At 47.7% G+C, this 26242-nt stretch overlaps 1 protein-coding gene across 4 annotated transcripts in view; it reads left to right on the forward strand.

Moving 5' to 3' along the window:
- Positions 1-620: 620 nt before the first annotated feature.
- GIT1 (GIT ArfGAP 1) overlaps positions 621-26242 on the forward strand; it is a 53670-nt gene continuing 28048 nt past the window's right edge. For 3 of the 4 annotated variants that reach the window (XM_081844117.1, XM_081844118.1, XM_081844119.1), the window contains exons 1-3: positions 621-765; positions 20927-21060; positions 24752-24864. In XM_081844117.1, the coding sequence (XP_081700243.1) occupies positions 714-765; positions 20927-21060; positions 24752-24864 (299 nt within the window). In that variant the 5' untranslated portion in view covers positions 621-713. The remainder of the gene's footprint in view (positions 766-20926; positions 21061-24751; positions 24865-26242) is intronic. The other variant, XM_081844120.1, reaches the window with a different exon arrangement.

A 26242-nucleotide genomic window follows, 5' to 3' on the forward strand; every position in this document is an offset into this window, starting at 1 on the left:
AGACAAATATTGTTGACGTTGTTATCCCCCATTTTCCCCAGCCCGGGACTGGAGGCAGCTTACACAAACCCAAACAGCTAAAACGGAAGAGAATTGTTAGAAAGCCAATAAACTCGAGCAGAATTGAAACAGTGCACAATAATGATACATTTATTTAGATAATAATAATAATAATAAAGGAATGAAATACACTCCGACGAAAATGGAACCCTCCTCTCAGAGCGCTCCTGAGCATGTGCAGAGAGGCTCGTGCCCTGCAAAGTCAAGGCGTTTCTGCTGCCCGCATCCACTCTCCCCGAGGAGGAAAGAACCCAGGTGTCCCGAGCTCCAGAAGCCAGGATCCCTCTCCTGGTGGCGCCCCTCGCTTCCTCCCGCTTTCCGCGGGTCTGGAAAAGGGAGCCAGCCGCGTCCCGGCGCGGCTGCTCCCGGGGACCCAGGCGTCCTGCTTCCTCCTCCTCCTCCTCCTCGTTCCCGGCGAGGGCGCGCCTGGCTGCGCCCTCCCGCCGCGCGCCTCGCTCCGCCTCCGGAGGGCCGGCCTTGCGCGCTCGCCCGCCTGGCTTCTTCCTGCAGGAGGACGAGGAGGAGGCGGCGCAGAAGGCGGCTGCTGGCGCTGCTGCTGCTGCTGCCCCCGCCGCCGCGCTGAGCCCCGGAGCCCGGCGGCCGAGGGAGCCCGGCGCCGGCGGGGTGGTCGCGGCGCGCGGCGCCCGCTCAGGATGTCGCGCAAGGTGCCCCGCGCGGAGGTGTGCGCCGACTGCAGCGCCCCAGGTGAGCCCGGCGGCGCCGGGAAGGCGGGCGGGCGGGGAAGGAAGGCGGGGCCGGGCCTGCAGCACCAGCTCCGGCGCCCGATCCGACGCCCCCGGCCGCCAGGTAGGGCGAGCACCGCGGCCGGGCCTGCTGCTCCCGCGGCGGCGGCGGCGGCGGCGGGGAGACCAGCGCGGAGCCTCGCCGGGGAGAGAAAGGCGAGCCCTCGGGCTGCCTGCCTGGCGTCGCCCCCACCGCGGGGACCCAGGCGCCCCCATCGGCCCCCGGGAAGAGGACCCAGGCGTCCTGGCGCACCCCACCCCACCCCTACAAACGCCAGGGATAGGACCCAGGCGTCCTGGCGCACCCCACCCCAGTGGAGACACCTGGAGCCAGGTGTCCTGGTGAACCCCCCCCCAAACACTAGGAAGAGGACCCAGGCGTCCTAGTGCCCCCACCCCAACTGAGGCACTGGGAATATGAGCCGGCCATTCTCTTCCCCATGGAAATATCAGGAATAGGACCCACCTCCCCATCATAGGGAGACTAGGAATACAGGGCCCTGGAGCACACCTTCCTTCCCATAGAGGCACCAGGAATAGGACCCAGGCGTCCTGGTCCTCCCCCTCCCCCCTTATCATTCACAGACAGGGATATTTGCATTCTGATTCTGCTCGTGCTGCTTCTCTGAGCGATTTCTATAGCCATGGCTGGGGGGCGGGGGCAGGAAGGACACCTGCTCCACATGCAGAAGGCACCAAGTTCACTTCCTGGTGGCATCTCTACCCCGCCTCTCGGGTGCCCTGCAGAACTGCTGCCAGTCCATGTGGACAGTACATGGATCGATGAGCCAATGGTCTGACTGCCTAGGAGCCTCCTGCCCCACCCACCCAGCCCCTCTTTCTTTCCCCTCCTCTCCCAGGCATCATTTAGGGCCCCTCCCAACCAGCGCTGAGAAGGCAGCCTCCCCAAAATGCCTAGGCCTTCGCACACCCCTTACTTATCACACTTCTAGTGACCTGGAACAGAGCCCAGCAGGGCTCCCATCCTGCAAGCAGAACCCAGGTGTCCGGGTGTTCCCTCCCTCCGGCTGACACCTCCCCTTACCCTAGGAGAGACATGTGTACACATGTGACCCCCCCCCTTTCAGCTGCCCAACCAAGGTCTTCCTAAAGCAGCCCGGCATTCCTTGGGGTCAGTGTGTGTGTGTGTGTGTGTGTAGGAGATTGTAAGATCATTGGGGCAGAGTTCTCCCTCTTCCCACCCATTCCAAAAATAAACACCACTTCCCTGTGGATCTGAAATGGGGCGTTTGCTCGTTATATAAAATCCGGAGGCCTGAATTGCAGAACCTTCTTCTCCAGCAGGAAATCTCAGCTCTTTATCTCCTGCCCCGCTTTGGCTAATTAATAGGAGATCCAGGCCAATTGGTTGCTATTTGTAGTTTCTCAGGAGTTAAAAGTTTCATGCAGGGGTGGAGGAGAGATCCCTTGCCAGGTGTGTGTCTGCGTGTGTTGAGATGCATCTTCACCTGGGCACAGGTGCAAGCTTCTCTTACTTGTGGTTGGGGGTTCCAGGGTTGGCCGGTTGCTTTACGGAGCAAAACTAGGCCCCTGTAATTTAGGAACAGAGGCACTTATATTGGGTCAGAATGTGACTCCGTGTAGCTCCATTGTGTCTGCACTGGTTAGCAGCAGCTCTCCAGGGTTTCAGGCAAGGTTCTCTCCCAGCCCCACCTGAAGATGCTGCTGAGCGGTGGTACGGCTAATATTTAGATTTGATAACACAACTTTTCTGTATAAGTCTACTGAAAGCTTCAGCTTGCCACAGAAGGAAAATAAATGCAGATCATTGCATCATTACGGCGACAATCAAATGTGGCTAAATTGTTTCAGAATGTAACAATCCGCCAAATAACATTGTTTGATTATGTGCTTGAACCAGGGACACCCTCTCCCACTAGGCTACTTCCCCCTAGATTGCAAGCTGAATCAAGCCATTGGGCCACCTAATGCATTACTGACTGGCAGCAGCAGGGGGAGGGTCTTTGCTGGGGCTACCTGGGAAATGAACTCGGGACCTTCTGGATGCAAGGCAGGTGCTGTACCAGGAAGCTACAGCTCTTCCTTTAAAACTGAAACCAAGATTCCGGTCCTCATGGTTCTGAATTAAAGGCTGCTTTAAACTAGAATCCATCTGCAGAGTCAGTCTGTTGGCCACCTGGCTCAGGACTGTTTACTCTGACTGGCAGCTGCTCTCCCGAGTTTGAGGTGGAAGATATTCCCAGCCATACCTGGAAAAGGGGAAGATGAAACCTGGGGTGTTCTGTATTCAGGACAGATGCTCTACCATGGAGCTATAGCTTTTGGCCCCAGCTGGTTAATGACTCTGATCTACTGATCCACTGGGAGATCGGGATATACTGGGAGACCTCTGGGTGGTTTGCAACAGATCTGCAAGGATTTCTTGCTCCCGCTACGTTAAATGACTTTTCTTCCCATCCCCCCCATTAGGCTTCTGAAATGAAGAAAGCTTGATGTAACTAGGAACAGATTTTTGGGGAGATATGGAAGGGCCCTCGGCTCAGTCCTAGTACAGTTGTACCTTGGAAGTCGAATGGAATCTGTTCCGGAAGTCCGTCCGACTTCCAAAAAGTTCAGAAACCAAAGCACAGATTCTGATTGGCTGCAGGAAGCTCATGCAGCCAATCGGAAGCCCCATTGGACGTTCAGCTTCCAAAAATCGTTCGAAAACTGGAACACTCACTTCCGGGTTTGCGGCGTTCAGGAGCCAAAACATTCGAGAACTAAGCTGTTCGAAAACCAAGGTACTACTGTACTCGAAAAAAATCTCTGTGCCCCATCGTGCCCCTTCATTCTAACTTGGCTCACTCTCTTGAGCTGTCCATGGACTATAGCCCAGGGGTAGAGCATCTGAAGTTCTCGAGTTCAACCCCTGGCGTCTCCAGGTAAGGTTGGGGAGGGGGTGTCCCTTGCCTAATATCCTGGAATATCTGCTGCCGGTCAGTGTGGACAATACTGAGCTAGATACACCACTGATCTAACTCTGTAGGGGATTAGAATGAGGAAGGGAAGAACTGTCACCTTGAGCCGCTTGGAGGGAAATGTGGGATAAAAGAGAGATAAATAAACATTTAAGCCAGCCCTTTATTCAAGATCATGAGGACTGGTGTGTTAGGGGTTGTTTTAAAGCGAAGAATCAGAGCTAGAGCACCTGCTTGGCATGCAGAATGTCACAGGTTCAATGCCTGGCATCGCCTGGTAGGGCCTGAAACCCTGGGAAGCTGCTGTTGCCAGCCAGTGTAGGCAGTACTGAGTTAGATACTCCAATAGTTTGCCTCTGTCTGTATAAGGCTGCCTCCTGGGATTACCGACAGTTGAATGCGAGAGCTCACATCCTTCTTTCCTTTTTTTAACAACCCCATTGCACTTGCAATGTGATAGGAAATGTTCTGTATTTACAGCATTTCGGCGCAAATACTGATTCTGGGTCAGGGGATGACTGTGTGAATCGTTCCTTAAAATGGGAAGGAGGAAGAAGGTCCTCAGCTGCTTACAAGTCCTTCGGTTGTGGGATCTATCCTGACTCAGGGAAGAAAGGGCTAGATTTGGCAGGAGCCAAATCTGAGCCTCCCTATACAGGGGCAGTCTACCTTGGAATACCCTGCTTGTGATCTTCCTCCCACTTGCTTTGTGGGGAAAAGACTGTGGCTCCAGTCCTTTGTGGCACCTACCAGATTGGACTGGGTATGTCCGTCCATTCCCCCGCCTGAAAACCCTGGAGAGGGCTACTGCTGCCAGTCAGTGCAAGCGATACTAAGCTATGCAGGGCAACGATGCTAGTGCAGGGAGGTTTCTGTGTCGGCCTGGAGGATTCCCTGGCTTGGGTCAGAAGTCCTTATCTTGCAGAATGGCCTGTTGAGGAAGTGAACAATAGAGAAAAACATTAGAGGGGGGTCTGTTTCCTGCAGAGGGTAAAAGCAGGATTTTGCTCCTTGCTCCCTGCCTGCTATCATCCTTATGTGTGGGCAAGACACACCCTCCATCCACATCTACCCACCCTGCAAACAATCTAAATAAGTTGCTTTTAATATTGCATTTTATTTTATTTATTCCGTATAATATATGCACTGTTTGATTTTAAAAACAACAACCCTCAAAGCAGTTCATAATTAAGATAACACAGTAAAACGATCAAGGGAGTGAATTAACCACAATCATTTTAGACTTTGGAAAAGTTAAAAGAATGACGGATCAAAACTCACACCAGCTTTCTAAGCTTCTGGCTAGGCTTGCCAAACAAAAATGTTTTTAGCAGGAGCTGAAAAGGGTTTATCGCTACGGAAGTAGTCAATGGGCAGGGAGTTCCGAAGTACAGATGCTGCCACCTAAAATACTGAGCTCTTGCAAACGTTGCAGCATGCCATGGGACTTTACATACATGCCTAATTTTATTCGTATCACACCTTTCCACATTTCAAGCCCTGCTCAAGACAGCTTGCAACATGAAAAATATGCATAACTATAACATAGCAAACGTAGTCATAAACAATAAACAAAACATCGAAAAATACTCTACCAAACGGAACGGTTTCCACATAAATCACAAGATCTGAAATATAGATACACAAAAGCCAACAGCAAAAACACCCCACCCATTACAACCCTCCCCCAAACAACCCCCCAGCCTAAAAGTCTGTTCAGCAGCCTCCGCTTTTGTAGCTGGAGTCAGTCCAAGCTCCGCCTTCCCAGGCCAGGTGGGGAAAGGTGTGCGAGGCAGGGAGCAGGTCTCCCAGGACCCACAGCCAAGATGGTCCTTAGGGTGGAGGGTGGGCCGTGAATAAACAAAGAATGAAGTATCAGCTTCTATGGGGGGGGGGAGGAAATAAGAAATTAAACCAGAGGTCAGCAAACTTTTTCAGCAAGGGGCCAGTCCACTGTCCCTCAGACCTTGTGTGGGGCCAGACTATATTTTGGAAAAACAATAATGAACGAATTCCAATGTCCCACAAATAACCCAGAGATGCATTTTAAATAAGAGGACACATTCTGCTCATGTAAAAACACGCTGATTCCCGGACCATCCGCAGGCCAGATTGAGAAGGTGATTGGGCCAGATCCGGCCCTTGGGCCATAGTTTGCCTACCCATGAATTAAACTTAAGGTTGCAAAGGCTGGGATGGCCCTAGTGTCCAGAAAGCTTCAAATTTATTTATTATTTCTCAAAATCTATGTACCACTTGGGTGTTAAAAAAACCCAAAACCTCAATGTGGTCTATGAAAAGTATAAAGCAAAAGATAATTATGAATAAGAACCATTAAAAAATAAATAAACTAGCAATGAACAAAAACCCATACCAGTATTTGAGATATCTGGACTGGACAAACAAAAATGTCTTTAGCAGGCACCGAAAAAAGTGCAGTGAAGTAGCCCATCTGATATCAAGAGGCAAGGAGTTCCAAAGGGCAGGTGCGGCCTCTTGCTGGGCGTGATTCTGCTAGAGATTCCTGACACAGATGGGCTAGACCTGAGCCTGGGCCTTCCGCTGTTCTTTCCTTCCTATTTCTCCCATTTGTCCTTTCCTTTTGCTTAGAACGATCGCAAACTCTTTGGGAACGCTTTGAAAATATATTCTTCCATGGTTTTGCAAAGGCCTATCCCAAGGGTGGGTAAAACCTGAGACCCTCCCGGTATGGTGGGACTCCAAATCCCATCTGCCCTAGTAGCCGGCAGTCAGGGATGATGGGAGTTGTATTCCACCAATATCCAGAGAGCCTCATCTTCCCTGCCCTGGCTTATGGGGTGTTTTCTCCCTTTTGTTCCCGTGTGGCTGAGAGTCAGCGATTCCTACTGGTCACTGGAGAACCCCAGTTTCTTGTATTGGATTTTGTGGGGCGATATCTCTCTGAACCCGGGGGGGGGGCCTCCTTTCTGATCCACCCAGGAGTGGAGATCTAGCACCCCCTCCCACCCCCAGCCTCTGTTTCCTTGGCGGCAGGCGGAAGAGGGATGCCGCTGGCAGAGAAGTCTCTCCTGACGCATGACAAGCCGTTCCTCAGTGCCAGAGGCTCCCGGGGGCACAGAATGCGGACATCTGCCAAGTCAACTCTCTCTTCACTGCCATCTGTGCAGGATGAGCCCACGCACATCCTTTAAGTCTTGCGAATGGGAGGCTGGGAGGAATGGCTGGAGAGGTCCTTGCCGGTGCTGCCGGTTGGTGCTGTGGACCCCGAATTGAGAAGGAAGGGCATGGAAATCCTGGCTGAAACCCAGAGAGCTGCTGCCAGTCAGTGTAAGCAGTACCGACCTAGAAGTACAACCATTGGTCGAAAACGTACTGAAGCAGTGTGTGATAAAATAAGAATCAAGTGCAAATGATTACAATCTTGGGTCAACAGAAAGTGATAAAGCAATTTTTGTGCAGTTGAATAAAAGGATCCCAGTGTGTTGGCGGTGGATATCATGGAGCAGTGAGTTTGCCTATGGAACTCGCTGCTACAAGGTAGATGGTGAGGAGTCCCTGGGTTAGTCGTCTTTGAAGAAGATTGGACCCATTACCTATTGAGGCCTGTTAGTCTCTATGGCCGTATAGCGTCTATTTCCTGATACACTTGGTCATCTGATTTAGCATGGCATTTTTCGGTATCCTATGCGGCTGGCTGGCAGACAGCAAAGTTGATAGGTGAACTGGATGCTGCCCTGGGCTCCTTTGGAAGGAAGGGGTGTAAATTAAATTCATAAATAATAATAATAATTATTAAGAATGATGCTTCTCCTTACACAGGAACTCACCCATGCCCTATAGGAGCTGCAGACTCCAGATTCCCAGGGGGGATGGTGCCACTATTTGGGGGGCAATGGGATTCCCTAGGGGGGTGCTGAGAGGCAGGAGGGCACTGATGCCAAGGCCAACCAGACTTTCAAAGTTGGTTTCCCTGCCTCAAGCTCACCAGTTTTGTTGAATTAATCAACCACAGAGTTTTAACTTTGAACAAACGTGCGATTAATTGTTTCATTGTGTTACGATCTTCCTTCGTGGGCCATGCGAACCGCTGTTCTGAATAATGCTTTTTTGTGTGGTGGTGGGGGGCACTGTGGATGTGTTTATGGAACCGGGGGGGATGACAGTCCCCTCAAATAAATTGGGAACCCCTGAAGCAGAGCCTGCCTTGTTTTGTTAGCCTGGGCTGGAGATTGCTGGCCGTTCTTTCCATTCTCCGCAATCCAAACTTTGCAGGTCAGCCATAAACTTCCCCCCAGGACAGGATAGGAAGGAAATGCCGGGAGGGGCTCTCCATCTGCAAGCCCTCGCCATATCCTGCCTTTAGTAGGGCTGTGGTGTCAGGCTTGTTTTCAAGTTAGGGGCTGGGACTGCCTCCCCCCAAGTCTGTTGACACCTATCTTGCCTTCTCTTCTACACAACCCCTCCCCATGAAATCACGGTTTGGTGGTGGGGAAAGGGACCCAGGAGTCCTGCAGCTCACCCCCCTTCCCCAGGCCTCATTTCCTAGCTGGCTTTGGTGGTGGGTGGGGGTTGGCTCTGTTTTAAGTTCCTCCCATTTGTGGGTCTTAGGAGCTCCTTAGCACTTGCCCATCTGTGTACCTCAGTATTGTCCGCACAGACTGGCAGCATTACAGGCAGCCCTGTCTGGGGATGGCAGGGGTTGAAGTCCAGAACTTCTACTTGCCATGCAGGAGATCTTGGGCTGAGCTACAGCTTATCCTCTAAAAATAAAACCAGGTTCTAGTCTTCATGGTTCTGACTGAAGGGTTGGTATAAATAGGGACTTGTGCAGACCATTGGGCTATCTTGCTGGCTGCTGGCTGCACTGACTGGCAGCAGTGGCTTCCGGGTTTGAGACAAAGGGTCTTTCCCGGTGTTGGGAAAGGGCATTGCAGAGTTGGAAAAGGTGCAGGAAAGGGCAACCCAAATGAACCAGGGAGTGGAGTGACTCCCTAGGGAGGAGAGTTGGGTCTTTTTCATTTACAGGAAAAAGTGGCAAGTGAGGAGTTAATATAATTATGCAAGGCAAGGAGGGAGGCGGGAGGGAAAAGCTTTTCATTCTCACTCCTAATGCTAGAACTGGTGGACACCCAGGGAAGCTGAAGGCTGGAAGATTCAGGGCAGACCAAAGAAAGAGTTGGACTATGGAACTCCCTGCCACAGGAAGCAATGAGGGTCCCAACCTGGGTGGCTTTAAAAGAGGACTGGGCAAATTCTTGGAGGAAGAGGATGAGGAGGAGAGGGCTATCGATGGTTGCTAGCTAGGAGGGCTGTTGCCCTGCCTCTGTAGTCGAAGGCAGCCCTGCTTCTGAATCCCAGTTTCTGGAAAGCTCAGGAGAGAAGAGTTGTTCTCGTGTTTGAATGCTGGTTTGCCATTGTGGCATCTGGTTGGCCCCAATGAGAACAGGAGGCTGGGTTAGGAGGGCCCTCTTTGGCCTGATCCTGCGGGCTCTTCTTCTAAAGGCAGAGCAGGTGCTCTCCCACTGAACTACAGCCTGCTTGCCCAAGTCATTCATCACCACCACCTGAGAAACAGTTTTTATCCAAATGCGATTTTGGGTTTAAACGCAGTGTAAAGTAGTCTCTGTAGGAGTATATTGTATTTAATTATGGGGTATTTTTAGGGGGCTAACCAGGCTGGGAGGGACGCGGGTGGCACTGTGGGTTAAACCACGGAGCCTAGGACTTGCTGATCAGAAGGTCAGCGGTTTGAATCCCTGCGATGGGGTGAGCTCCCGTTGCTCAGTCCCTGCTCCTGCCAACCTAGCAGTTCGAAAGCACAAAGTGCAAGTAGATAAATAGGTACCGCTCCGGCAGGAAGGTAAACGGCGTTTCCGTGCGCTGCTCTGGTTCGCCATGTGACCCCACATGCTGGCCACGTGACCCGGAAGCTGTACGCCGGCTCCCTCGGCCAATAAAGCGAGATGAGCGCCGCAACCCCAGAGTCGGCCACAACTGGACCTAATGGTCAGGGGCCCCTTTACCTTTAACCAGGCTGGGATAGCAGGCTTGTTGGTTTTTGAATGTCTGATGTAGATTTTTTCAATGTTGTTGTTCTGTATGGAACAAGGACAATAAAGATTATGGTATCGTACCAGCAACTCATCCTAGCAAACGAAACCCCATGCATTTCAGGGGGTTGGGCAAGATGACCGCTTGGGTCCCTCTCAAACTGACAGTTCTTTGGGAGCCGAATCCAGGTGCGGCAGGAACAGACAGCAGGCTGGTTATTGTTGATTCGGGTTTTCTTAGGACGGGCCTCTGGGCTCCCAGCTGTCTCCCACGCCCTGTTTCTGGCGGAGTTTTGCATCCCACAGGCCTCTCCGAGACATGATTGAACAAGGCCAGGCGGAAGCTGCGGCCTGCGAGCGATTTGGGAGCCGCCGCTTGGCTCTGAAGCCACCGTACCCACACGAAACATGCCCCCCTGTTCGCCCAAAGAAGGAACAGTTGCTTCCAGCTGTGGCCGCCCATCCAAGGGAGCTGGGGAGCTCTGAGGCAAAGGCTGGGTGTTTGTTGTGAACAATGGAAGTGACGCATCCCAGAGTTGGGTGAGGAATAGGAGGCGGGCATGGATCCGTGGCAGAGCAGCCGCTTGGCAGGCCGAAGGTCCCTGGGTAGGGCGGGGAAGGGCTCCCTGCCTGAAACTCTGGAGCACTGCTGCCAGTCAGTGTAGACAGTATTGAGCTGGATGGAGCAAGAGTCCAACTTGGTAGAAGGCAGCTTCCTACGTTCCTGTTTCAAAACCTCAAGGCTAGCATCTTAGCGGTCAGGCTTTTGGGAACCGCCTGGTTTTAAAGAAAGGGCTCCTAATAGCTCTGTGCTGTTTTTATTCTCCGGATTTTAATAGGCTTGCTTTTTTATTGTTTTGGTTTTGTTTATTAAATTTGTATACCTCCTTACACCTCCAGGTCTCAGGGGAGATACAGCATAAAATCACAAAATGAAAACAACCCTATAACTCCCCCCACCAACACATTTTAAAAGGGTATTGCAGCCCAAGACCTGCTTGAAGAGGAACATTTTTGCCTAGCGCCTAAAGATATATAAAATGATTTTTATATCGGTTTGATTGTGTCAGAGTTGAATTACCTTCCAACGGTTAGCTTTTTAGCTGTTTTGTTTTTCTCTGAGTTGCTTTGATTGGATGCAAGCCGCCTTGAGTCCTGGTCTGGGAAAAAGGCACGGTATAAATATATTCAATGCTTTTTTTTTTCTTACAAAATGTTTAGGGGTACTCTCATTTTCCTAATATTGAAATTCTGCCCCTCAATGAGGCCAAACTTAGATTCACCAAATGCGTACCCCCCTACCCCCCAGAAAAAAGCACTGAATATATTTATAATGCTAATAATTACAGTTATAATAAAATAAATAAATAAATAAATATAGCAAGTGTAATCCCAGGGCTCGAGGCCCCCCTCCCGCAAAGGGGACTTGGTTGGAACCATTACGGGAGGCTGTGGTTCTTGTAGGGGATTTGGAGCGTGGCCTGTTGGCCACGGCAGGGTCAAAGCTGGGTGAGGGAGCCGGCGGGGTTGTGGGCGGTGGGGCTGTCTCTCCCTGTATGCCTCCTTCCCTCCTTGACCTTTCCATCCTGCTTGCTTCTCTGTTCTGGAAAAGGGAATCGAGAAGAAAAGGCCCTCTTGTCAGGGCGACACAGCTCCCTCCTCCCTTGCAGACCCACAGCGGGGAGGTGGCGGTCGAGGAAAGAATCAATTTTTCAGCTGTGTGAAGTACAGGAGGGCACAGGTTTGATCCTTGGCGGCTGAAAGGGCCTCCGTTCATGGGCTACAAAAGAATCAAGGGTGTTAGAAATTGCAGAAATTCCAACCCCTGCAATGCTGGAATATGCAGCTGTCCCGTATGGGGATCGAACCAGCAAGCGAACTAAGGCCCGGGGGCCGAATCCTGCCCAATCGCCTTCTCAATCCAGCCCGCGGATGGTCCAGGAATCAGGGTGTTTTTACATGAGTAGAATGTGTCCTTTTCTTTAAAATGCACCTCTGAGTTATTTGTGGGGCATAGGAATTCATTCATCCCCCCCCCAATATAGTCTGGCCCCCCACAAGGTCTGAGGGACAGTGGACCGGCCCTCCTGAAAAAGTTTGCTGACCCCTGCTCTAACCAGCTGAGCTATCCAGGGAGTTTATCATAGAATTATAGCATTGGAGGGGACCCTGAGGGTCATCTTGACCAACCCCCTGGTGAATAGGCATTCCTCTGTGGCAACCGTTAACCTAGATTTAAGCTGCCATTTGGTACTTAGCTTATATATCTGAGGTTCTAACACGCTGCTCACTGTCAGAAGTGAGGTTACAGGGAATCAGGCAGAAGGCCTTCTTGGTAGTGGCTCCCGCTCTGTGGAACGCCCTCCCTTCAGATGTTAAAGAGATAAACAGCTATACAGTGGAACCTCGGTTTTCGAGCGTGTCAGAAGCCGAACGTTTCAGAACCCGGACACCAAAAACCTGGAAGTAACTGCTTCCGTTTTCAAACGCACCTCACAGTTTTCACCATTGAAATTGCTGGCAGGCCTTTGTGCCTTGGTTGTCGAATGTTTTGGAAGTCGAACGGTCTTCCGGAACGGAGGTTCGACTGTACGACTTTTAGAAGACATCTGAAGGCAGCTGTGTACAGTGGTACCTCAGGTTAAGAACTTAATTTGTTCTGGAGGTCCATTCTTAACCTGAAACTGTTCTTAACCTGAGACACCACTTTAGCTAATGGGGCCTCCCGCTGTTGCCGTCGCATGATTTCTGTTCTCATCCTGAAGCAAAGTTCTTAACCTGAGGTACTATTTCTGAGTTAGCGGAGTTTGTAAACTGAAGCATCTGTAACCTGAAGCGTCTGTAACCCGAGGTACTACTGTATAGGTAAGCTGCTAATGTTTGATGTTTTATTGCATTTTCATATCTGTTGGAAAGGGATGCAGGTGGCGCTGTGGTCTAAACCACAGAGCCTAGGACTTGCCGTTCAGAAGGTCGGCGGTTCGAATCCCCGCGATGGGGTGAGCTCCCGTTGCTTGGTCCCTGCTCCTGCCAACCTAGCAGTTCGAAAGCACTTCAAAGTGCAAGTAGATAAATAGGTACCGCTCTGGCGGGAAGGTAAACGGCTTTTCCGTGTGCTGCTCTGGTTCGCCAGAAGCGGCTTAGTCCTGCTGGCCACATGACCCGGAAGCTGTACGCTGGCTCCCTCGGCCAGTAAAGCGAGATGAGCGCCGCAACCCCAGAGTCATCCAGGACTGGACCTAACGGTCAGGGGTCCCTTTACCTTTATATCTGTTGGAAGCCGCCCAGAATGGCTGGGGCAACCCACGCAGATGGGCGGGGTACAAATAATAAAATTATTATTATTATTTAGACTCTTGATTTAACGGCCTCCTGCGATGGGGAGGAGAGACCCCTGTATAGATGGAGGCATTTCTTCTGTCATTTGGGAGGGGAGATTTGCTGAGTCTGGGTTGTCCCTCATTCCTCTGAGCTAGGGTGACTGTGGGGGGCATGGACACCTGCCCAACAAGGCCCCTCTGTTCAGGGTGGCTCTTTGTGCCTTCGGTCTCTGGGGCAACGGGGCGCCGCCTCTAGCAGCTGGGTCAGGGTGGCATCTTCTGAAGCAGCCCTGTCTGGCAGCTGGCGTGAGTCTTCGCTGGGTCCAAGGCAGGGTGCCGGCCATCTCTCCGCCCCCACCCAGCAAACGGCCTTCCCTGGTTTCAAACGCCCTTTTGTGCCGGCGGAACAAAAGGTCCCCAGTGATTTGGTGGCGAGGGGGGAGGGGGAGCCAGGGCCTGGGCCTCCCAGCAAGGGGGAGGCAAGTGACGTCTCGGAGCCTCTGGGCAGCACCCAGGGACAGGCGTCCCTCCCAGGGGTGTCACAGTGGCAAAGGCAGCAGAGGCCCCACGTAGAAATCTTAGCAGGGAGGATCCCAGGGTTTAAGCGCTGCCTGTCAGGGGGTCCAATAGTTCTGATACCTGCACTGCAGGGATTAGTCTAGATGACTCTTAGGATCCCTTGCAGCTTGGCAATTCTGTGATTTAGCTGCACCATGTTAATTGTTCATTTGTTTATTTTTCAGACAAAAGTGGTTTTGAAATAATTGTAAAAAGTTGGTTTTTTTAACCAATTAAGTCACAGAATTGTAGACTTGGAAGGGTCTCTGAGGATCATCTTGTCCCGTGATTCCCAATGTGGGGCACACGCCCCACTGGCGGGGGCAATTTGATTTTTAAAGGGGGGGCAATTCGAGAAAGAGTTAGACTACGTTAATAGCCTTTTATGCTTCCTCTATGTGAATAGGAGTTCACTTTCTGAATAATAGCCTGGCTTTGACTGGGGAGGGCGGGATATTAAGGCAGCCCTGTTCAGGGAAGTTTTTAACGTGTGATATTTTACTGTATTTTTGGTTTTTATGGAAGCCGCCCAGAGTGGCTGGGGAGGCCCAGCCAGATGGGCGGGGTATAAATAATAAATAATAAATTATTATTATTATTATTATTATTATTATTATTATTATTATTATTATTATGTGTCAGGGGGGCAGCATCAGGATTTTAGAGATGCTTTGGTGGGGCATTTATCTAGTCCAAACCCCTGCCGGTGTCTTCTTGTTGTTTTTTGTAAACAGCTTTATTATAAATCTTGCAAAATAAATAACCTGAAAACTCGTCTTTCGCTCTCTTGTTTCTCCAATGTACCCCTCAAAAAAACCCCACAACCTGATCAATGATACCCTGGGGGTCACTGAGCGCAAACTCTTCACGTGCTCAGAAGTGCTCTCTCCATTGTCTCTTTGGATTCTTGGTGGTGCAGAATTGGGCCTTGGGTATATGGAGACAGAGGAAGCTGCTTTCTACTGAACCAGGCCATTGGCACACCTGGCCTGATCTTGTTTATGCCATGCTTTTGGATTTTGGGCAGGGGGTACCTCCCCAGTTCTTCCTAGAGACCCGAGGTGTCGAATCAGGGACCTTCTGTGTGCCAGGCAGAGCTGTGGGTGGAGAAGACTCCTGATCAGAGTCTTCTGGGTTCTTCTGAAGGGGATGGCGGGGTTCTTGGGTGTCAGGAGCTGAGGAACATGTCAGCGAATGCTGCAATCCTTCTGAAAGGGGAGTGGAGGGGTGGCGCTGCAAATTTCGGTGCATCCCCAGGGAGTACAGGGTGGGGATGCCAAGCTTGGAATAGCTACTTGCGTGGGAGCCTCTCTTTTGGTTTTTAGTTTTATTTGCACATAGGCAAAGGGAGGTGTGAAGATTGCACAATGTTTTAACCATGAAGTCTGCTAGCTGTGTGGTGCAGAAGGAAGTTGGCGGTGGGGGGGGGCATAGTTAGGAAACAGGGTGAATGTTGCAGCCTTGATTCTTCCTCTCTCCTCACCTGCTCCCTCCAAGATTGTTCCTCTGACGCTTTATTTCGCCAAGACGCCCATTCTGCCCCACTTTTGGGAGTCACATTGGGCGTCTCAGAAAGATGAAGGCGCCATTTGGTAACCTAGTTTATATATCCGTAGTTTCTAAAATTGCTCGCTGCTGGAAGTGAAATTACAGGGACCCAGAGGGCCTTCTTGGTGGTGGCACCCTCCCTGTGGAACGCCCTCCCATCTGATGTCAAACAGATAAAGAACTACAGTGGTACCTCGGGTTATAGACACTTCAGGTTACGTGTTTTTGGGTTACGCACTGCGCCGAACCTGGAAGCACCGGAACGGCTTACTTCCAGGTTTCAGTGCATGTGCAGAAGTGCTAAATTGCGCAGAAGCACTGGGTTGCGATCTGCGTGTGCGCAGATGCGGCGCTGCGGGTTGCAAATGTGCCTCCCGCATGGATCACATTCGCAACCCGGGGTTCCACTGTATTCAACTTTCAGCAGACATCTGAAGGCAGCCCTGTATCGGGAAATTGTTAATGTTTGAGGTTTTATTGTGTTTTTATATCTGTTGGCAACCCGGTCAGGTGGGCGGGCTCCAAATATAATAATAATAATAATAATTTATTATTTATACCCCGCCCATCTGGCTGGGCCTCCCCAGCCACTCTGGGCGGCTTCCATAAAAACCAAAAATACAGTAAAAATACACCTCAGTTGCCGAACAATTCGGAAGTCGAACGGCGACAACCCGGAAATGAATGCTTCCGTTTTCGAATGTGCCTCAGAGGTCAAACGGCTTCCGAAGTGCGTTTCTCCATTTTTTAAAGGAATTTCCAGTCTTCCGGAACAGATTACATTTGACAACCGAGGTTCCACTGTACAGTGGTACCTCGGGTTACATACGCTTCAGGTTACAATACGCTTCAGGTTACAGACTCCGCTAACCTAGAAATATTACCTCAGGTTAAGAACTTTGCTTCAGGGTGAGAACAGAAATCGTGCAGCAGCAGCTGGAGGCCCCATTAGCTAAAGTGGTGCTTCAGGTTAAGAACAGTTTCAGGTTAAGAACGGACCTTCGGAATGAATTAAGTACTTAACCTGAGGTACCACTGTAATGCTAATAATAATAACAACAACAACTATTAAAAAGCCTCCCTAGCTTATATATCTGAGTTTCAACATTGCTCTTACGGTGTCATTATGTCCTTAAATCATGCTGAGGTGAGGTGAGGTGAGTGGAGACAGTGGAAAGAATGAGATTCCCACCTGAGGATGCTTTTAAAGCGGGGGCCGGCAAGGTTTACTCCAGTGGAGATCCCTCTGTGGGCCGGATCGTGTGTGTGCCCATGACTTCTGTGTCTGCGCATGTGCAGGCGCAATTTCCGGTGTCGCGGAAGCAAGTCCCCATGCTGCGCTGCGCTGGTTTAGTGCAGCACATGCGGACTCACCAAGCAGGTGGCTCGGTTCAGGAGTGGCTTGGGGGCCGACTAAACGACCCCTATGAGCCGCTTGTGGCCCATGGGCCTTAGGTGGCCGACCCCTGTTTTAAAGTGTCAAGGCCTAAAACACACTTGATGATTTCTCTCTTTGTCACCCTGCTGGAAGGGGAAGAGTTGCTGATGTTTCTAGGGCGGCCTTTCGGGTTTCCGTAGCAACCAGGCAGGAGAGACAAGGTGTGTCTCTTCTGCATCAATAGATTTTTGATGGGTGCTCTCCCCGCTCCTAGCTTTCCCATGAAAATTCCCCGGAATAAGGTTTACTGCTGAGGGGCAGAATATGCATTTCCAGATCTTTGGGGCCTGGTGGGGAGGAAGGGCCCCCTCTCACAGCCAGTGGCCCAATGGAGGACTGTGGCCTTGAGCCCAGACTTAGCCCCAGAATGTGTGGGATGAGGAGACTGTCCTCTGAGCATGTACAAAGGGGTTTTTTTAGGGGGAGAAGGAGCACGCTGCATGAAAACGGTAATGTTTTGTATGGTAATTGTTCTTCTTCTTTATGGCATGGTGCATATTTTTTGTAAATTTGAAAGTACGACCAACGAAACATCGAGCTAAAATATGCCATAGGAAAGAGGAATAAAAATAAAGGATTTTTTTTTAAATTAAAAAAAGAATGAATAGTGTAAAATATATTCCGTAGTAGGATGCACAGTTCACATTTATACAAAATGTATCAAGGGTTCAAAAACATTGCCAGATAAAATCGTATTTGGTAGTCTGTATGTGTAGTATGTTGTATGTATAGTGTAGGGTAATATATTTATGTTTTCAAATGCAAAAGAAGTTACCTTTTAAGTAACTGACTGCTAATAAGAATTAGAATAATACAGAAAAGCTTCTCTTCTCCCCGCCCCCCAAGCTGAGAATTAGAGACAAGTCAGAAGTCCAGAGCCCCCAAACCTATTTAAAAAAGAAAATTTAAATGTGCTGCCTTTGCATCTGATGCCATCCTGACTTTACTGGGTGATTTAGTTATTTTTAATGATCTGACAATATGACTTTGCTCTGAGGATGCCTTTGTAGGTGTGAAAAGGCAGCTGTGGCTGTTTTTAATTATAAATAATTCCAAAGCGTTGGCTGCGCTGCAGTGATAACTCAGAAGCTTCATCACCCCCATTCCTGCTTACCGATACTGTTCGTGTTATTAATTTACAGCTTGCCTTTTTCAGAAAAGTGCACGAGCCGTCCTCACATGAAATCAGGGTAACACAAAGCACACACATCCCCTCCTCTAGCTCAGGGGTATAGAACACTTGCTAGGCGTGTAGAAGGTCCCTGGTTCAACCCTTGACATTTCCAGGTAGGGCTGGCAGAAACTCCCAGCCAGAAACCCTGGAGAGCTGCTGCTGCTGCTGCCAGTCAGTGTAGACAGTACTAAGCTAGATGAGCTCAGTGGTTTGGCTTAGCATAAGGCAGCTTCCTGTGTCCTTTCTCCAAAAATACATTTCTATTTTCTTTTCGTAAATATACTTTTAAATTTCATTTTGTACTGTATATAAAACAGAGAGAACCAAAGTTAACAGCTGAAAGTTAAAAGATGAAAAACAAAGCTATAAAACAGGCACGGAGACTTGAGTCCGATTGCACGTGGGTTCAAATAACAAAGTCCAAGTAAAGAATATTCATGCCATCTGATTATCTGGTTCCAGACTTGCCAAGCTTGGGACGAGGCTTGTCTTGAAAATGTTGGCTCTGTTGTACATGTAATAAAGGAATACCAAATCATGTTAAAAGGGCCTGGTCCTTGTCAAAATCCCAGATTATGCGTGATTTTCTGCATTCTAGCTCTATTCCAGAGTGATTGGTACCAAGCGTCCAGAGTGAGATTTTGGGCCATTTCCCAATGAGTTGCAAATAACTATGCCAAGATCATATAGGAAACCAATTCTTTTGGCACTATATCTACATTGGCACCATCAGAAACATTAATTTTGGACAACAAACCATGGTTTCTTTAGTAACCTGTCTCGTTTCCGTCAAAATTAAGTTCCAGGAATCTTGTGTCGACTTACCGGTACATTCCCATCCTAAACAGAATAGAACAGAAGAGAATTTATTATTTATACCCCGCCCATCTGGCTGGGTTTCCCCAGCCACTCTGGGTGGCTTCCAACAGAGTATTAAAATACAGTGGTCTGTTAAACATTAAAAGCTTCCCTAAACAGGGCTGCCTTCAGATGTCTTCTAAAAGTTTGGTAGTTGTTGTTCTCTTTGACATCTGATGGGAGGGTGTTCCACAGGGACGGCGCCACCACCAAGAAGGCCCTCTGCCCAGTTCCCTGTAACCTCACTTCTTGCAGTGAGGGAACCGCCAGAAGGCCCTCGGTGCTGGACCTCCGTGTCCGGGCAGAATGATGGGGTGGAGACGCTCCTTCAGGTATACAGGACCGAGGCCGTTTAGGGCTTTAAAGGTCAGCACCAACACTTTGAATTGTGCTCGGAAATGTGCTGGGAGCCAGTGTAGGTCTTTCAATACCAGTGTTATGTGGTCTCGGCGGCCACTCCCAGTCACCAGTCTAGCGGCCGCATTCTGGATTAGTTGTAGTTTCCGGGTCACCTTCAAAGGTAGCCCCACATAGAGCGCATTGCAGTAGTCCAAGCGGGAAATAACTAGAGCATGCACCACTCTGGCGAGACAGTCCGCGGGCAGGAAGGGTCTCAGCCTGTGTCCCAGATGGAGCTGGTAGACAGCCGCCCTGGAACCTGCGTCTCCATGGGCAGCTGTGAGTCCAAAATGACTCCCAGGCTGGTCCTTCAGGGGCACAGTTACCCCATTCGGGACCAGGGAGTCCTCCACAGCAGCACGCCTCTTGTCCCCCAAGAACAGTACTTCTGTCTTGTCAGGATTCAACCTCAATCTGTTATCCGCCACCCATCCTCCAACCGCCTCCAGGCACTCACACAGGACCTTCACCACCTTCACTGGTTCTGATTTGAAAGAGAGGTAGATGTACCAAGTTCATCGCAATCTCCAACCATTAGATGATATGGAAGGAAGCAATTCTGACATTTGCAAAGGAGTGCGATACCATCTGCATAGCAATTTCTTTCTTTTTTTTTAAATAAATATTTATTAAAGTTTTCAAAAAATTATCTGAGATAAAACAAACAAGAAAAAAAGAGAGAAAAGAAAAAAAAAGAATACATACAAAACATACAAACCACATACAATAACAAGTATAATTTCAGTCCCTTATATTCATAAAACTTACTTTCCCGACCTCCTCATACCTCCCCTTCCTGTATTCCAAGCTCTGATTAGTTCAATTCAACAAATCCTTCCCCTAATTTCTGTTTAATTTTTTAACTTTCTTATCTTAATACCTAATCATTACAGCTGAAAACCCCTTAATTTCTAAATCAACATCGTTCTACCATTCAATAATTTTACAATTTTTCTTAAGATAGTCCTTAAATTTCTTCCATTCTTCTTCCGCTGTCTCTTTTCCCTGGTCTCGGATTCTGCCAGTCATTTCTGCCAGTCCCATGTAATCTATAACTTTCATCTGCCATTCTTCGACGGTGGGTAGATCTTCTGTCTTCCAATACTTTGCGATGAGCATTCTTGCTGCTGTTGTAGCGTACATAAAGAATGTTCTATCCTTCTTTGGCACCAATTGGCCAACCATGCCCAGGAGAAAGGCCTCTGGTTTCTTCAAGAAGGTGTTCTTAAACACCTTTTTCATTTCATTATAGATCATTTCCCAAAAAGCCTTAATCCTTGGGCACGTCCACCAAAGGTGAAAGAAAGTACCTTCAGTTTCTTTACATTTCCAACATTTATTATCAGGCAAGTGGTAAATTTTTGCGAGCTTGACTGGGGTCATGTACCACCTATAAATCATTTTCATAATATTCCCTCTTAGGGCATTACATGCCGTAAATTTCATACCGGTGGTCCACAACTGTTCCCAGTCAGTAAACATAATGTTATGACCAATATCTTGAGCCCACTTGATCATAGCTGATTTAACTGTTTCATCCTGGGTATTCCATTTCAACAGCAAGTTATACATTCTTGATAATATTTTAGCATTGGGTTCTAACAGTTCTGTCTCCAGTTTTGATTTTTCCACCTGAAAACCAATTTTCCTGTCTAACTTAAAAACCTCCATTATTTGATAATAATGGAGCCAGTCTCGCACTTTATCTTTCAGTTTCTCATAACTCTGCAATTTCCATTTATCCCCTTCTCATCTGCATAGCAATTTCAAGGTGTTTTCCCTAAGAAAACTGGAAACAGACATGAAGGGTCGCGATTTCCAAACTTTCAAACTTGTGGTTTTCTCTCCCTCCAGACCCTGGCTGGGCGTCAATCAATCGCGGAGTGCTGGTCTGCGACGAATGTTGCAGCGTCCATCGCAGTCTGGGGCGCCATATATCCATCGTTAAGCACCTTCGGCACAGCCCTTGGTCGGCCACCTTGTTGCAGGTGAGTGGGGGCAGCTTTCGGGATGAGGGCGAAGGGACAGTGGCATCCACAGAAGGGTGGCACAAAGCTGATTTTTTAAAAAATATATCTTTATTAATTTAAAATAAATGCATTTATGAAAAACAGACGTACATACAAGTAAACAAACATACAATCAAACAAACAAATAACAGAAAAATCAAACAAACCATCACACTATAAGATATAAGAAGATTAATATAATTATCATCATATATACTCTTTGTATTGAACACAATTATAAAATTTATAGAAAATAAATTTAAAACTGACTTCCAGTTAATCTCGCTGTGCTTTGTCTATCCATTACTTTATACCGCACAGTTACATACTTCTTACACAATTTCTTTTTACCTCCCTACAAACTTATATTTATACAATACAGGGATCAGTCTAATTCTGCCAAGATGTTTCCTTTTATTCCATAGTTTTCTAAATATTCTTCAAAGATTCTCCAATCCTTATAGACTTTTTGTTTTGGTTGGCTGATTTTGAAGCGTGGTCTGCTATTACTGTATTGGCCCAAATATAAGCCGCATAGGAATATAAACCGAACCTTTAAAATTCAGCGGCTTTGGGGAGGTTTGGGAACAGCGGGAGGGCTAGGCACCATTGCCCCGCGATCCCAGGCTGCTTTCTGTTTTTTTTTTTAATATAAATTTTTATTAAGATTTTGAAGGTTACAGAAAAAAAATAGGAAATATATATATATAGACATATACATAACAATCAAAGAAGAAAAAGAAAAAACATACATATAGAAAAATATCATCAAAAAACAGAAAAAGGAAATAAAAAACAAGTCAAACCTTTAAATCACTTACTTACATTCACTTATTTCCTTGACCTCCTCACGCCTCCCATTTTTGTATTCTAATTCAATTAGATATTCCAGCAAATCCTTCCAACTTTGTTTTTATCCTAATAGTTTATCTTAATATACTATAATTTTACATTCTCTCTTTCACCAATTCATTTTTACCTAATCCTTTATATCTTTTCTGCTAAAAACACATAATTTTTTTTCCCAACATCTTTCTAACATTCCTTAATTTTGCAATATTTCTGAAGATAAACTTTAAATTTCTTCCACTCTTCTTCCGCCGACTCTTCTCCTTGGTCTCTGATTCTGCCAGTCATCTCAGCCAATTCCATATAGTCCATCACCTTCATCTGCCATTCTTCCCGAGTGGGTAGACCCACCCACCCAGGCTGCTTTCTGGGGGGGGGGGGGGGAGCTGCGCCACTTTGCCGTAGGCGTAAGGTCATGAATATAAGCCGCACTTTAACTTTTCACGATCAGAATTTGGGAAAAAAGTGCAGCTTATATTTGGGCCAATACAGTATTATTATTATTATTATTATTATTATTATTATTATTAACATTTGTATACCACCGTATGCCTGTAGATCTCAGGGCAATTTACAACCTAAAATTACAATATAAAAAAGACAAAATATTCCATAATCCATATGCAGAAATGGCAAAACTTACCAGAAGAATAAGAAATCAAGATAGCAAACTTTCTATAAAAGAATGGAAGTGGTTTATTGAATATTTACAAATAAATTGTAAACAGATTAAAAACATTGGCAGGATTATTGTAATAACCTGCTGTTTCATAAGGTATATATTTAAAGAAGATGATCGAATGAACAAATTAAGTTAATTTGGATATGCAGAAGATATTAAAAATAAATTTAAGGAACCGCAGACAGTGGGGGAAGGAAGTCAAGTTTTGAAATGTCAAAATGATTGTAAAATCAGTGAAATGTATAAAGGCCTGGTTAAAGAGGAATTGCAATCTCCTTGGGGGCAGGGGCCTGTCTCTTCCATCTCTCTTTCCAGCACACCAAAATGCAATAAAAAAAAATATTAAGAGGATCTCCAGTGAAGGAAGGTTGCAGTGTTCAAATTAGAAAGAAGGCATATCAGAGGCAATGTGAAAGAAGCTTATAAACTTACGGATGGCATAATTGTGTGTCCATGTGCTGGAACTCATAGACATCCAATGCAGCTGTGTGTTGGGTGATTCGGGACAGACCAAAGGCAGGACTTCATTGCACAGTTAAACTGTGGAACTCCCTGCTGCAGGAGGCAGTGACAGCCACCGAGTTGGATGCCTTTAAAAGAGAAATGGACTAATTCATGGAGGAGGAGGTTATCAATGGCATCTAGCCACAATGCCTACTATCTGCCTCCACAGTCAGAAGCAGAAATGCTTCTGAATACCAGTTGGGACACGGGTGGCGCTGTGGGTTAAACCACAGAGCCTAGGACTTGCCGATCAGAAGGTCGGCGGTTCGAATCCCTGCGACGGGGTGAGCTCCCGCTGCTCAGTCCCTGCTCCTGCCAACCTAGCAGTTCGAAAGCACGTCAAAGTGCAAGTAGATAAATAGGTACCACTCCGGCGGGAAGGTAAACAGCGTTTCCAGAAGCGGCTTAGTCATGCTGGCCACATGACCTGGAAGTTGTACGCCGGCTCCCTCGGTCAATAAAGCGAGATGAGCGCCGCAACCCCAGAGTCGGCCACGACTGGACCTAATGGTCAGGGGTCCCTTTACCTTTACCTTTACCAGTTGATGGAAGCCACAGCAGGCGAAAGTGCTCTTGTGTTTGGATTGGATTGATCTTTATTACGGCCATTGGCCCATTACATGACAGTTTCCCATACCAACATAATATACTTAAACCTCCAAATTTAAAATTTAAAATCGCCAAAACTTACAAAAGACAAACAGGAACCAAAGCAAAATAAAAACAAAGACCACCATCATACATTACAATAAATTTGTAACCTATACATCGCCCTCTGCTCATAAATTAATCAATCAGGGATATCAATGGTGATATCACCTAAAACATAAATCATGGTTTAAAACAATGGTGATATCACCTAAAACATAGATCATGGTTTAAAGGGGTTATCTGAGCCACACAGGAGTCCGTTTCTCTTCTTTAGGGATAGGACGCTGATCAAGAATCTGGCAACCATGAGTGATCTTAGGGGGTCATCATCAATTAGTAGATATCTCAGTTTGGCTTCAATCGTATCTTGTGTTTGGGTCCTACTTGAGAGTTTTGTACTGGGCCATCTGGTTGGCCGACGTGAGAACAGGCTGTTGGCATAGGGGGCCCTCTGTGGCCTGATCCATCAGGCTCTCCTTATGTTCCTAAACAAGTTTTGCTCAGCTTTGGGTCTGGGGGGGACCAGGCCACAGTCTGTGCACGAGTTCTGGGGGCACTGGGGAGGCAGACCATGTAATCATTCAGAGAGGACGTTCAAGGCCTGTATTGTTAAAAAGCAATTAATAGCAGGTATTAAAAGCAATCGGAAGCTAATTACAAGCAGCAACATGCCGAAAAGGACACATATTTTGATCTCCACTTTCTACATGCCTGGATGGCCTTGCCTATAGCAGGCGCTGAAAACGAGTACACCGACTTCAATAGGCAGGGAGTTCCACAGAGGTTGGTTTCTTACAAGCATGTTAAAATGAGAATTTATTCTGGCACCTGTAACAAATGCCAGTTCCACAGGCCAAAGCTGTCAGATGAGCATCGATGCAACAAGGTGATGGTGCAGGTAAACTGGCCATTTCCCTGTTGATTTTTCTCTCCTTCTTTTTTTCTCCCCCCCCTCCCAATTCCGCCCCCCTCCCCGGTCCTCAGATGGTGCACACCCTCGCAAGTAACGGTGCCAATTCTATATGGGAACACTCGCTGCTTGATCCGGCGCAGGTCCAGAGTGGGAAGCGTAAGGCGAACCCGCAGGATAAAGTCCAGTGAGTCCCAGTGGATTGGGGGAGGGGGTTGACGGGGAGAGGATTTGGGAGGGTGCCTACCTGGGGAAAGGGGTGGGGCTTGTTCATCCCGCAAGGAGGGATGGCAGTGGGCATAGACCATTCTGAAATTTTTGTGGGGGTTACGGGGTGCGTAGAGAAGGGAGGGGCCACTGGAAGATGCCAGCTGTAATTATGATTTTCTGGTACAACCCTAACAGTAGCACCTTAGAGACAAACTAAGTTTATTATTGGTGTGAGCTTTTGTGTGCATGCACACTTCTTCAGTTACACATTCTTCCACATTCTTCAGATGTGTATCTGAAGACGTGTGCATGCACACGGAAGCTCATACCAGTAACAAACTTAGTTGGTCTCTAAGCTGCTATTGGAAGGAATTTTTTTATTTTGTTTCGACTATGGCAGACCAACACGGCTACCTACCTGTAACTGGTACATCCCTGTCTTACTCAGAATGTCAGTGTTGGACCAGTTAGCCTCCACTGACAACTCATTCTTAACTGGAGCCATTTAAAAAATAATAATTGTTTGACAGTTATTAACAACTCCACTGCCCCAGTTAAGATTTCTGCAAATTGTAACAATCTGCAAAAAAAAATACAACTTAGTGTAAAATTTCAATATTTCTTCTAAAAAACCTCTCAAAATCTACTTGAATTTGCTTTGGTGGGAGGGTATTGTTTTAGTGACAATATTACATAGGGGCAGCCAATTTCCCCAGAATTGTTTTATGTATTCACTTGCAATTCTGGCTCTTGAGGCATCTGTTTTTTTGCCACTGTAGCCAAATACCAAATTTTATTAAGTATTCGTTCCAAGAATGTAACTTTTGAGCCATTAGCAGATCTGATGTAAGTTCCTTAAATGTTCTTTCCATGTGGTAGACAGTGTACAGTTGAGCAGTATCGACACCGGATCTAAGGGAACGTCACATTTCAATATTTTTCTTATCATTTTTATCACCCATCTGGAATTGGAAGGTAGACTGTGCAACCCAAAGGATGAGGGCAGTTTTAAAGCTCTTCCTTTAATTCTGTACAGAGTTAAATCTGCTTTTGCCAACCTGATGGGCTCTCAGAGGTTTTGGACTACAACTCCCATCAGCCCTAGGTATCCTGGCTTTGTCTTGGACTGCACCTGTGCTGATTGGGAATTGTAGTCCAAAACCTCTGAAGAGCGCTAGGTTAGGGACAGCTGTTCTACACACTCTCCCAAAGCCTCTCTGAACATTGAATCATAGACATGTAGAGTTTTAAGGGACCCCGGGCGTCATCCGGTCCAACCCGCTGCAACACAACCTTTTGCTTAACATGGGATTCGAACCCACAACCCTTTAAGAGTCTCATTCTCTACCGACTGA

This window comes from Podarcis erhardii, assembly GCF_964252035.2.
Source record: "Podarcis erhardii genome assembly, chromosome: 16".
NCBI lineage: Eukaryota > Metazoa > Chordata > Lepidosauria > Squamata > Lacertidae > Podarcis > Podarcis erhardii.